Here is a 12,876-nt window from a genome sequence, read left to right on the forward strand (position 1 = left end):
CACCTGAGCACACACACCCTGCTGGTAATGAACAAAGCCTGGATTACCAAAACCTGGAGAAAGCTGCAAAAGCAGTCTTCTCCAGTCCACAGCTATGTTCTGTAGTTTTGCACATCTCAAGTGTGCATACCCTGGGTCCATTTTACCATCACAGTAGCTCCTACTGTTACATACCTCCCCCCCTTGTTTTGAACCCGTAGGGGGCGGAACACACAAGCCTGAATCCTTGATTGGGCCTACGCAGCGAACAGCTGGCGCAGAGGTGCCCCAATCTTTTTTTCGGGTGCGTTTCCAGGCACGCCCTATCCTGGATCGGAACGGGGTCCTACCATTCTGTATCCCCAGCCTACTCCCTCTGTCCTTGGGGTTCCTGAACTCATGTTTCTTTTCTGGTGGCCCCCTGCCTTTCCTGCTACTTTTGGGTGTACCAACTTTTGCCAGCTCACACTTTTCCATATCCCAATGTTTGTTCCTCTCCATACTATATTTTAGAGTGTCTCCGGGTACCCCAACTTGTACCTCTTTGTAGGTGAGAGACAAAATATCTGCTTTTGCTGTGTCCGTATCTGGCCCTTCCTTCTTAGTTGTAACGGGTGAGGCAGTATCCGCGCCATTTACAAAACACTGCTCAGCCGCACCTCGGACCACATTAGCAGACATTTCCATCACCGCATCAGGCGGAGAGACCTCTGATGTCTCCAGCAGCCCCCCAGAGTGCCTTCCGTACTGAACTGTATGCGGAAGCACCCTCACAGGAAACTGGGAGATCACCTGCCACACTATCAGAAAGCACTGTACTAACCAGTTCCACTGGTGACTAATTTTAACCGGCACAGGTTGCACTACCTGGCTCCATCCATTGGTACCACGCAGTACCACCACCTCTGACTGTAATGGAGGCACCCAGGTATACAAGGACTGTGCTTTCACCAGTTCAAGCAAATCCACTAGCATATCTGTAATTTCTACACACTCCACATCAATATGCCAAACATTTTTGGGGACCTTAACCTTATTAGAGACATGGAGGGGCTCATTCACTGCAGCTTGGGGGTCCGAGACCTTTAAAGGGGCATCCACCTCACTGGAGGTAGCCACCACAGCCGGATGCTCCCCTGGAACACTGTCCAAATTTAGCATCACTTGTTTCCCCATGTACACTGCATGCTTCATTCTGTCAGTTTCATCACCAACATCCTCATATGACTGCGACCTCGTCCTAGTCTCCCTCTGAAGGACATCCTGACTATCTCGCCACTCTGAGGTTTTTAAGTCATGTGACACCTTGCTAAGTTTTGGGCTTTTTCCCTCCAACCATTTTTTACCAGGATCCTTCTCAGATCCTAGAAGTTCCTCAAACCTCAGGAAACCTTCCCCAGAATTACCCTCCTGAACCTCTAGGGGGCCTACTTCTGCTATACCTTTTTCCTCTTCTGTGTCAAACCCATCATTCCCTGTCTCGCTACAATTTTCAGGGTTTTCTACAACCAGATCAACTTGACCAAGACCATCATGTCTACCATTATTTTTGATGTCACCCATGGCAACCATACCATCAAAAATCGCCAACATGCTACATTTTTCATCATGGTCAGAAACATCAATGCATTTGTCATATTTAATTTCACCCATGTTCCGCAGGGCAGTGTCTGGAGAGGAACTGCACCCAACGGAGTGGTTGTCTCCGGCAGCTTCAGTACACGCAAACTCCACTGGCATGAGATCCTCTGCCAGCAACTGTCCCGACCGCTGAACATCACATAACACAACATTTGGATCTTTGACTACAATCAGTTCACTTATTGCTGTGCCCTCTGGCACTTCCACCAACATCAGCTCATTTGGCATGGCACCATCCATTACCACATCATTAGAACCTTTGTGGATCACAGACATGACCTCTTCTGTGCGTTCGCCGTTACTTGGCGCTTCCATCTTGTGAGCAACATCATCTGCAGCAGCAAATGCACCATTGCATACAAGTTGCTCTGCAGGTCCTTCATCTGGCACTGCGGAAATCATGTCTGCTCCACTCTTACCAACAGAGGCCTTTTCCAACAAAGCCAACAGGCTTTTTGTCCATCTGTCCCAATCTGTTATCTCTGCGCTACCAGAGGGACAGAGTGGCTCAGCAACAGACACATTGCAAACATCACTTTTGTGTAAACCAGACTGTGGTAATACATTTTTAACCATTGCAGGCTGCAATACCACACTCTCACCTTCTGGTGGCGCTTCATTAAATGCATGAAGACCTTCACACCTGTCATTGCCAGACAGCATTAAGACACTTCCATCATGAGTGTTTTCAAACATATTAGTTTTAGCATTTAACATTTCATTATTACCATGTTCAGGTACCGTCTTATCCTTCAGAGTGGCACCATAGCTGTCCCAGGCAACCTCCGGCTCCAAAACGCAGAGCTCCCTGGGGGTTTCTAGGGACACCTCTGTGGCCTTCATCACGGTTGCTAGGGGAGATAGCACATCTTTAACTGTATTCATATCAACATTTATATCTCTAGTGAGGTGCACTAGCCCATTAGCAGCTGGGCCATCAACTTTAGCCAACACAATATCAGTTTTACCCATCACATTGTCATATTCAAGTTTACCACTTGCCTCCCCACTGAACAGGGCACTGCAGCGAGGAAAGTCCTTTTCCACACAGACAGTGGATCTCCCATTTGGGGTCACTGCAACTCCAGTGTGCACATTCACATAGTCAATCTTTTCCATGCATTTACCAGCAACAGTCTTACCGATCACTGTAACGGGGGCTGCCATGTTCATTTGAGTACGTTGTCTTTCACTGGCCAACTCTCCCTGGTGGCCATGGGATGAAACTGCAGCAGCAATTTCTGACTCCTTAGCACCCCCAGGAGGCACAACAAAAAACTCCTTGTTGCCAGGGGAGACGGCAAATATATTTTCACAGGAAACTGGCTCAGCCTCATTATCTCCAGGTGCACCCCAGAATCTAGGGCAAGACAATATTTCATGCCCCAGCTGGCCACATTCCAGGCATGGTACATTTTTACACATATCTTTAATGGGATGCCTCTTTACATCTCCACAGTAGCTCCTCCTTCCGGTTGACATTTGATCTCTCGTTGCCAAGGGAGATGGCACTCTTCCAGCTGTACTTTGCTGACTCTCCCAAACGCAGCGACTTTGCGATCCTTGAAACATTGTTGCTTTCAACTTGCCACGATCCTTTGTCGGCAATTCGTTTCTCACGTGGTTTGCAGACTCGATATCTCCACCGTTGCTACGGGCAACCACATACCTCTCGAACTTTGTATGCGACTTTTGGACACTCCTGGCACTCAAATTAGGTTTTCCAAACATTGTCGCAGACCTTTGTTTGGCCATGTCACCTTGTCTTGGAGACTGAGACAAAGGGCACTTGGAGACAACATGCCCCCACTCACTGCACCGCAAACAGCGCTCTTGCTTCATAGCCTTAGCAGGGCTTCCCCAACTGCATCCTCTTTCAACCTTAGGACTTTGCACATTAACAGCTGGCCTGCTTGTACTAGCGTTACCAGGGGCAACCACATGCACTTCCCCTTTAACTGGCGTTAGTTTAGCAAAAAACAGTCTGCAATGCTCTCCGGCAGGCTCAAACCCCTGCATCATCTTTGCAGTCACTCCACCAAACTTTTGCACCGTCCAGCAAAAATGAAGCACTGTCACTTTAAAGCAAGTTGCTTTTCACTTCATGCAAGCTTTCCTCAGCTGCACACAGATTGTGCTGTCTCAAGCACACAAACACAGTTCATATAACAGATGAACTTACTTTTGCAGAGATCTCCAGTTCTGCCAAGATTGTCCTTTCACAGGTACATAACCTGCAATGCCTTTTGCCTGGCTGCACTTCCACACACAGCCAACAGTTCCTGACGTGAACTCACTGTGGAGCAAGGACCCGGATGCCACCGTCTTGTGCCCGCATTCTCCACCACTTGTAAGGTTGGGGGTTATTAGCTCTCGTGGTATGGGCGTTTTTTCAGCGATTCACTCCAGCCAGGAACTATGGTTAAGGGCATGGTAGCCCATTTTTATTAAAAAGGCAAAAATAAGTCCAAACAAACGTTTTCCCACGCAGGGGGGGTTCTTCTCCATCAAATATACAATAGAAAATGCTAGTCCTCCTCTGGCTCTCTGTAGCAGTACCTCTGCTCTTTATCCTGGTTGCCCAGACCAGCAGACTCCTCAACATAGACCGCTTCCCTTCAGCGTCTACAGCTCTGCCTCTTGCAGTCACCGTTCTGGCTGTCTCCTACAGCCTCTCTGATTCCTGGAGACCTCCTGTCTCTTCCAGGAGCTGTCTCCAACTGGGAGCCATGAGGTCTTCCCACACACTCATTATAAAGGGCTGTGTTCACCTGAGCACACACACCCTGCTGGTAATGAACAAAGCCTTGATTACCAAAACCTGGAGAAAGCTGCAAAAGCAGTCTTCTCCAGTCCACAGCTATGTTCTGTAGTTTTGCACATCTCAAGTGTGCATACCCTGGGTCCATTTTACCATCACAGTAGCTCCTACTGTTACAATACCTAAATCCCCCGGGAGTTCCAGTCACGTTGTATATATGTGTTTTTTTTCCTAAAGCAATGCATTGTGGGTTTTGAAGTATTAGGAGAAACGGACTCCATTGACATTAGTAGAAATAGACTACGGTACCCACAATGCATTGGCTTCCCAGAGAACATTGCACCCCGGCACAGCTTTATGGGGGAGATTACCTAAAGGCGGGGAGGAGCTGAATTCGCTCTCTTGGGATCGGCATTCTTCCCTCTGCGGAACGAGGGAGAGCACTCCAGCCAAGCAGCTAGGCCTGAAGCCTGAGCCAGGATCCACCGGAAGACCAGCCATCCGGAGAGGGACAAGGTCAAGTGCGTCCAGTTCGTGCTTCCAAGAGACCGGAGAGACTCACGAGCTGACGATTGTAACAGTGGAGAGCGGGATACCGGAGACTGTGCGTTGCAGAGTGGCCACTGACCAGCGTAACTTTCGTGAGGAACTCAGGCGGACTAGGCCTGCTCAGGTGAGAGGGCACTTGCCCAAAATTTCAATACTACCTCAGCCTTGTGACTCGTAGTGCCCCACATATTAGAGCAGCGTACTGTCTACTGATCTAACCCAGAGACCGAACATCTGAAAGTCACGCTAGCCAAGTTAACCGATGCCGACTTGAGGATCGGTTCGCAAGCACCTGTACTGATCATACCCTTTAACTGAGCCTGAATACCTTTTGGATTACAAATAAGTTAACGTGCACCAACGAATTTACAAATAGACTTCACCACGGAGGAACATTCTGGAGTTATCCAAGCCGGGCCTGGTCAAGATTACTAGTGATTGCACTTAAAGGGATTGCCCACTAGGGCAAGCTCGCGAGCACAGACTATTTATAGCCGCTTGCAGACTTTATAACGTTAACATTTTTAGTTTTGCTCTTATTGACTCTTGCAAAGGGCCCTTGCAGAGTCAGCTATATATATATATATTGTGAAGAAAATAGACTTTATTCTGTATTTTCTCATAGGTTCGTTTTTTTTTAAGAACCCCTGGACCTATCTTTGTGAAATTTGTATATGTTGGTCACCCAGATCAGGGCTATCAGTGGATATGAAATGGTAGGGATACCTTGTGTGGAAAGGGGTGTTCCAACTTTTGGGAAAATTGTGTGCTCTCTGCCTGGAGATAATTGGTTTATTCCTTAACTGATCTCAATATCTCCCAGGCAGAGAGAGGGCGGGAGTGGGGTACTCCTGTTTCAGCTTTACCCTTGACTCTTGTGTCTAAAGTCATCCTATGTCCACTAGGGGCATATGATGACTGATAAATGATATCTTGGGTTACAGGAGATGGGACAGTAATGATAATTCCAGGATATCTTGAAATATTACAGGTTGTTGATTCTGAACCCAACCGGTCAATAGAAAGAGTGATTCATTCAATGTGGAACACAGACTGTTAATGTGTTTAATGTTGTCTGCCACTGTCATGTAAATGAACCTTAGTCTGGCTCACAAGAACCTTTCATTGTGTGATGCTAATTGACACTGTATTGTGTGAATTTCTATTGATGATAAATGTGTATTGTATAGCAGGGGAGAAGAGATTATCACCTTAGTCACCTTAATTGTGTGCCTGAACCAGGTGTGTTTGGTCATTGGGTTATATATGTGTGATGCAGCTGCGATTCCCCTGATTTTAATTGACAACGTCTTTTTTTAAATGTGATACCACTCTGTTTATCTGACATTTTTCTATATGTTTTTTGTTGCACTATATATTTTTTCTACTTAATAAAATTCATTGTTTTTTCCATAGTGTTCTAATTTTGGTCTTCTTTGGGGGAACTATTTTCTCTCGTTTTGTTGTTATCTCTGAGTCACCTTGTCTGGGTAAATGATTAGTAATTAGCTCATGTAGATTATCTCGGAGACAGAATGTCTGTCTCCTAAATTATGTGTATTGGAGGCTCGTTAGTACCCATTGTATGATGTTGTGGGTGGAGTGTGTCATTGTCCATCTGATTACTGCAAGTATTCTTTTTGGTGTATATAAGAGCCTGCCTTCTCAATAAAGATGTTCTATGCCTGGTACACCCTTCATGAAGTCTTGGCTCATGTTTGGGGGAATATTCTAACATTCGGGGAAGAATCATCCTGGAAACTGGGATGGAAAGAAGGCCGCAGTACCATAACCACTGCAGGTCTTAACATATACATATATATGTATATATATATATATATATATATAAAATTATATATATAAAAAACCCAGCAGTGATTAAATACCACAAAAAAAAGAAGCTCTATTTGCGTGAAAAAAATTATAAACATTTTTTTTATCATGTTTGTACTTCTGAGAAACTTGAATAAGTTTGTACAAACACCCCCATGAGATGAGTGGAGTTGGTTTGGCCCATTACTTGTTATATACTGTATAACAATGAGTTAAGCCTTGTACACACGGGCCAGAATCTCGTTAGGAAAAAAAAAAAAACAAGAATCTCTTGCCGCCCGAGTATACAGACACTCCATTCAAAGTAACCGCGGTGACGTCATCGCGTACGACGAGCATCCGCTCGTCACATTCGATGCCGTCGCCGCCATCTTGCTGCACCCTACCTATGCCTAGGAAGCTCCCGCGCATGAGTCAAAGTCATTTCGAGCATGTGCGGGTTTCCACGGCGACCAGGTAAGTATACATACTCTCGGGTTTTCTCGAGAGTCCGAGAATCACGACGAGAAAATAGAGAGCATTTTCTCTATTTTTCTCGTCGAGATTTTAGGCAGTTTTCTTGATGAGAAACCTGAAAGCCACGTACACACGCTCGGTTTTATCGGCAAGAAAGCTCTGCCAGCAGTTTTCTTGCTGGTTCTTGCCGAGTAAACCGAGCGTGTGTACGAGGCTAGAGACAAAGAATACATCATGAGAACAAATCTGATGAGTTCCTATAATGTCTCACCTGGAGAAGATTTTCCAGACCGGGGGGGACTACCGGGACTCCAGCCATGATAACTGCAATAGAGAGATAGATAGATAGATAGATAGATAGATAGATAGATACAGGGCTTTTTTTCCCAGAGACTAGGTGCAGGAACTCCTCTTTTCAAGTCCCTTCTTGTCTCTGCCCCCTACCCACCTCTGAGCACCCTCCCTTGATTCCTCCCCCTATCCACCTCTGAGCACCCTCCCTTGATTCCTCCCCCTACCCACCTCTGAGCACCCTCCCTTGATTCCTCCCCCTACCCACATCTGAGCACCCTCCCTTGATTCCTCCTCCTATCCACCTCTGAGCACCCTCCCTTGATTCCTCCCACTATCCACCTCTGAGCACCCTCCCTTGATTTCTCCCCCTTTCCACCTCTGAGCACCCTCCCTTTATTCCTCCCCCTATCCACCTCTGAGTACCCTCCCTTGATTTCTCCCCCTATCCACCTCTGAGCACCCTCCCTTGATTCCTCCCCCTATCCACCTCTGAGCACCCTCCCTTGATTCCTCCCCCAATCCACCTCTGAGCACCCTCCCTTGATTCCTCCCCCTACCCACCTCTGAGCACCCTCCCTTGATTCCTCCCCCTATCCACCTCTGAGCACCCTCCCTTGATTCCTCCCCTATCCACCTCTGAGCACCCTCCCTTGATTTCTTCCCCCTACCCACCTCTGAGCACCCTCCCTTGATTCCACCCCCTATCCACCTCTGAACACCCTTCCTTGATTCCTCCCCCTATCCACCTCTGAGCACCCTCCCTTGATTCCTCCCCCTATCCACCTCTGAGCACCCTCCCTTGATTCCTCCCCCTATCCACCTCTAAACACCCTCCCTTGATTCCACCCCCTATCCACCTCTGAGCACCCTCCCTTGATTCCACCCCCTATCCACCTCTGAGTACCCTCCCTTGATTCTACCCCCTACCCACCTCTGAGCACCCTCCCTTGATTCCTCCCCCTATCCACCTCTGAGCACCCTTCCTTGATTCCTCCCCCTATCCACCTCTGAGCACCCTCCCTTGATTCCTCCCCCTACCCACCTCTTAGAACCCTCCCTTGATTCCTCCCCGATTCACCTCCCAGTACCACCCCTTTTAGAGAATACAGAACCAAGTATGATTTTGCGGTACTAAATAATTTGTATGGAATTTTTATGGAATTTGTTAATGATAAGCTGTAAAATATATCCCCTGCAGCCAGAGACAATACACCCCCCTTTCAACAATAGTTCAAAAGACCCCCCACAACAAACAACTATAGATCCACCCCAGCATTGGTAGACCCCCCCACCGGCAATAATAGAATCTTGAGTAGCCAGCATCCCTCCACTGGGTGCCCGTACAGGACCGGGTGACATTCAAGACTCTCTGCCTCACCCACAAATGTATACAGGGGAACGCTCCCCAATACTTAAGCGAGAAAATAAAACCCTACGTCACCAAGCGTGTGCTCCGGTCAACCAACAAAAACCTTCTCCAAGTTCCTAAATCCCGCTACAAATCGAAGCGAGAACGTAGATTTTCGTTCCAAGGACCACGGCTCTGGAATGCTCCACCCACTACCATCCGCTTGGAGGAAAACCATCGGGCCTTTAGGAAAAAACGAAAGACCCACCTCTTCTGAAAGACCGGTACGACGCTGGATTCCAAGCGCCTTGAGGCGATTAAGTTCGCATTGTTGTGCTATACAAGTTACTCCCTCACTCACTCAACAGACCCTCAACAATAGACCACTTCCTCAACAGTAGATTCCTCCCAGCAGCAATGGAACCCCCCTGCCCCAGCAACAATAGATCCTCCAGCAACCAAAAACAATAAACCCCTCCCTCAACAGTAGAACCCTCCCAGCAACAATTTACTATCCTGCTTAGCCAGAGCTTTTTTTCTCAGAAAATAGGTGCAGGGTCTTAAGTAGAAGGGTCTTAATGGGGCATTAAATACCAGGATTGCATTACATACAGAGTGCAGAGTTCAGGGGGTTACACACAGAGTGCATAGCTGTCACTTGTAAACACATAAACCAGACTTCTGTGTTTACAAGTGATTGTGGTGAGCATGCACCAAACGGTCTGAGCCAAAGGTGGTGGAACTGAGTTCCCACAAGTTCCCCCTGAAAAAAAGCCCTGTGCTTAGCATCAATAGACCCTCCAGCAGCCAACAACAATAGACCACTCTCTCAACACTAGATCCCTCCCAGCAGCTATTGAACCCCCCCCCACAGCAACAATAGATCCTCCAGTAGCCAGCATTAATAGACCCTCAAGCACACCTAAACACCCCTTGCCATTAATACAATCAGTGCTGGAGGTGCCGGAACTGCGTTCCCCCGCGTTCCCGCTAAAAACAGCCCTGGATAGATAGATAGATACATAGATACATAGATGGATAGATAGATAGATAGACAGATAGATAGTAAAGAGCAATAAGGATCATGAAGAACATTTTTGTAAGGTGTAAGGTTTTATCTGGAGAGCACCCAAGCTTGATCTCTAGCTGACAGAATATATATATATAGTATATGCACACACATATACAGACAGTGGTGATGTCATCTGACGGAGAAGGACTTACCTTTGGACGTTGTTGCTGTGCAGTAATCAGGGCGTTGTTCTGTCATCAGACACCATGGTTCTCCGAGGACGTCTCACCTCCGTCCTGTAGCTGAGATCATTCCTCAGACAGGTCCTCTTCATTCTTATAGGAAGAGAGAATATTGGGACGTGTGATAGGATGCAGCACACAGTGGTGGGGTGGGGGGGAGATGTGCGGAGAGGATGGGAGACATTGATTACCAGAACAATGGAAGAGACCCTCCCTTATGAATAGATGGAGGATGGAGATATCAGGCTGTGTGCTGAACGGTCCTCTAGACAAAAGCTAAACCGAGACGTTGCTGAGCCCCCCCCCCTAGAGACTGCCCCCCTCTCAGACACCGTCCATCCTCCCACCACAATTATCCAGCACCAAAAATTCACGTCTCCATAAAGAATACCTGTCACCCACCAAATACTATCATGTATGGGTTAACCCCTTGTGATAGCCATAAAAGTAAAAAAATAATAATAATAATAATAATAATAATAATAATAATAATAATAATAATAATAAAAAGACAAAAAGTTAAAAAGAAATATGATAAAATGTATTTAAAAAAAAAATCAACCGTAAGAATAAATAATAATTAAAAAAGTGCTAAAAAAAATTAACCATAACCATAAATAAAAAAAATATATATATATAACAAAATGTACCTTGACCACCTCAATACCAGGGGGGCACTTTCACCCACTTCCTGCCCAGGCCAATTTTTCAGCTTTCGGCGCTGTCGCACTTTGAATGACAATTGCGTGGTCATGCTACACTGTACACAAATTACATTTTTATCCTTTCCCCCCCCACATATAGAGCTTTCATTTGGTGGTATTTGATCACCTCTGCGGTTTTTATTTTTGTGCGCTATAAACAAAAAAAAGAATGACAATTTAGCATTTAGATTTTTTCTTTGTTTCTGTTCAAAAATGTGTAAATAAGTAATTTTTCCCCACAAATAGAGCTTTCTTTTGGTGGTATTTCATCACCTCTGCGTTTTTTTATTTTTTGCGCTATAAACAAAAATAGAGCGACAATTTAAAAAAAAAAATCTATATTTTTTACTTTTTGCTATAATAAATATCCCCCAAAAATATATAATTTTTTTTTTCCTCAGTTTAGTCAGATACGTATTCTTCTACATATTTTTGGTAAAAAAAAATCACAATAAGCGTTTATTGATTGGTTTGCGCAAAAGTTATAGCGTTTACAAAATAGGGGATAGTTATGACATTTTTATTAATATTTTTTTTGCTGCGATTTTTATCATGACTGCGACATTATGGCGGACACATCAGACACTTTTGATGCTATTTTGGGACCATTGTCATTTATACAGCGATCAGTGCTATAAAAATGCACTGGTTACTGTGTAAATAACACTGGCAGGGAAGCAGTGGCGTATCTAGGGTATGGCAGTTATGGCAAGTGCCATGGGCGCCATGAGTAGGGGGGCAGCAAAAAGCCACCCCCCTGCATGAAAAAAACCCCACCTGTCCTCCCACGGTCGCCCACACTAATCCCACACTAATGTAGCTCCCGGCGCCACGCCCACCCTGCTGAAGCGCAACGCCGGAACAACAATTGCTAATATTTTCTCCTTCTGCCTGGGGAGGGGAGTGACATGTTCACCCAAGACGGCTGATAACTGGCCAGACCGGATCCACATACGGTAGTGGCTGCGTTTGATGGGCACAGTGGCTTAAATTTATGTATTTTTTTTTTTTTTTTAGTTTGTTTGCGCCCCCCAAAAAATTTCAGTACCAGCCGCCAGTGGTCCCCAGTGTCCCTCTTTGTCCCCGCCGTGTCCCTTGTTATCTGAAAAATGGGTTTGAATGTTTTGACAAGGGTGCAGTTTTAAGTGCTTGCCATAGGCGCCATTTTCACTAGATACGCCTCTGCAGGGAAGGGGTTAACCAGTAGGGGGCGAGGAAGGGGTTAAGTGTGTCCTAGGGAGTGATTCTAACTGTGGGAGGGTGGGCTACATGACAGTGATCACTGCTCCCGATGACAGGGAGCAGTAGATCAGTGTCCCTGTCACTAAGCAGAACAGAGAAATGCTTTGTTTGCTAAGGCGTCTCCCCGTTCGGACATCAAGTCTGCGGGACCCACGGGCACGCTCACAGAGGTGCGCGCACGCCTGCACGGCAGCGAATTCAAAGCAACATACAGGTTCGTTGCTTTGCGCAGCCGTGCCATTCTGCCGACATATATCTACAGGCGGTGGTCGGCAAGTGGTGAAAAAATCAACCGTAACCATAACTAATAATTTAAAGAAGTGATAAAAAATTAACCATACCCGTAAATAAAAGCAAAACCAGATGGACCTCTCTGATAGGGTCTTCTCAATTGGACAGTACCAGATGGACCTCTCTGATGGGGTCTTCTCATTTGGACAGGACCGGATGGACCTCTCTGATGGGGTCTTCTCATTTGGACAGGACCAGATGGACCTCTCTGATGGGGTCTTCTCATTTGGACAGGACCGGATGGACCTCTCTGATGGAGTCTTCTCATTTGGACAGGACCAGATGGACCTCTCTGATGGGGTCTTCTCATTTGGACAGGACCAGATGGACCTCTCTGATGGGGTCTTCTCATTTGGACAGGACCAGATGGACCTCTCTGATGGGGTCTTCTCATTTGGACAGGACCAGATGGACCTCTCTGAAGGGGTCTTCTCATTTGGACAGGACCAGATGCACCTCACTGATGGGGTCTTCTCATTTGGACAGGACCAGATGCACCTCACTGATGGGGTCTTCTCATTTGG

General features: G+C 46.4%; 1 protein-coding gene across 2 annotated transcripts in view; it reads right to left on the reverse strand.

Moving 5' to 3' along the window:
* Positions 1-10,411, reverse strand: part of LOC120933814 (phospholipid scramblase 1-like) — a 33,307-nt gene extending 22,896 nt beyond the window's left edge. The window contains exons 1-3 of one of the 2 annotated variants that reach the window (XM_040347210.1): positions 10,307-10,411; positions 10,086-10,208; positions 7,491-7,543 (exon numbers count right to left, since the gene is read on the reverse strand). In XM_040347210.1, the coding sequence (XP_040203144.1) occupies positions 7,491-7,543; positions 10,086-10,131 (99 nt within the window). In that variant the 5' untranslated portion in view covers positions 10,132-10,208; positions 10,307-10,411. The other variant, XM_040347211.1, reaches the window with a different exon arrangement.
* Positions 10,412-12,876: the final 2,465 nt, after the last annotated feature.

This window comes from Rana temporaria, chromosome 3 (assembly GCF_905171775.1).
Source record: "Rana temporaria chromosome 3, aRanTem1.1, whole genome shotgun sequence".
NCBI lineage: Eukaryota > Metazoa > Chordata > Amphibia > Anura > Ranidae > Rana > Rana temporaria.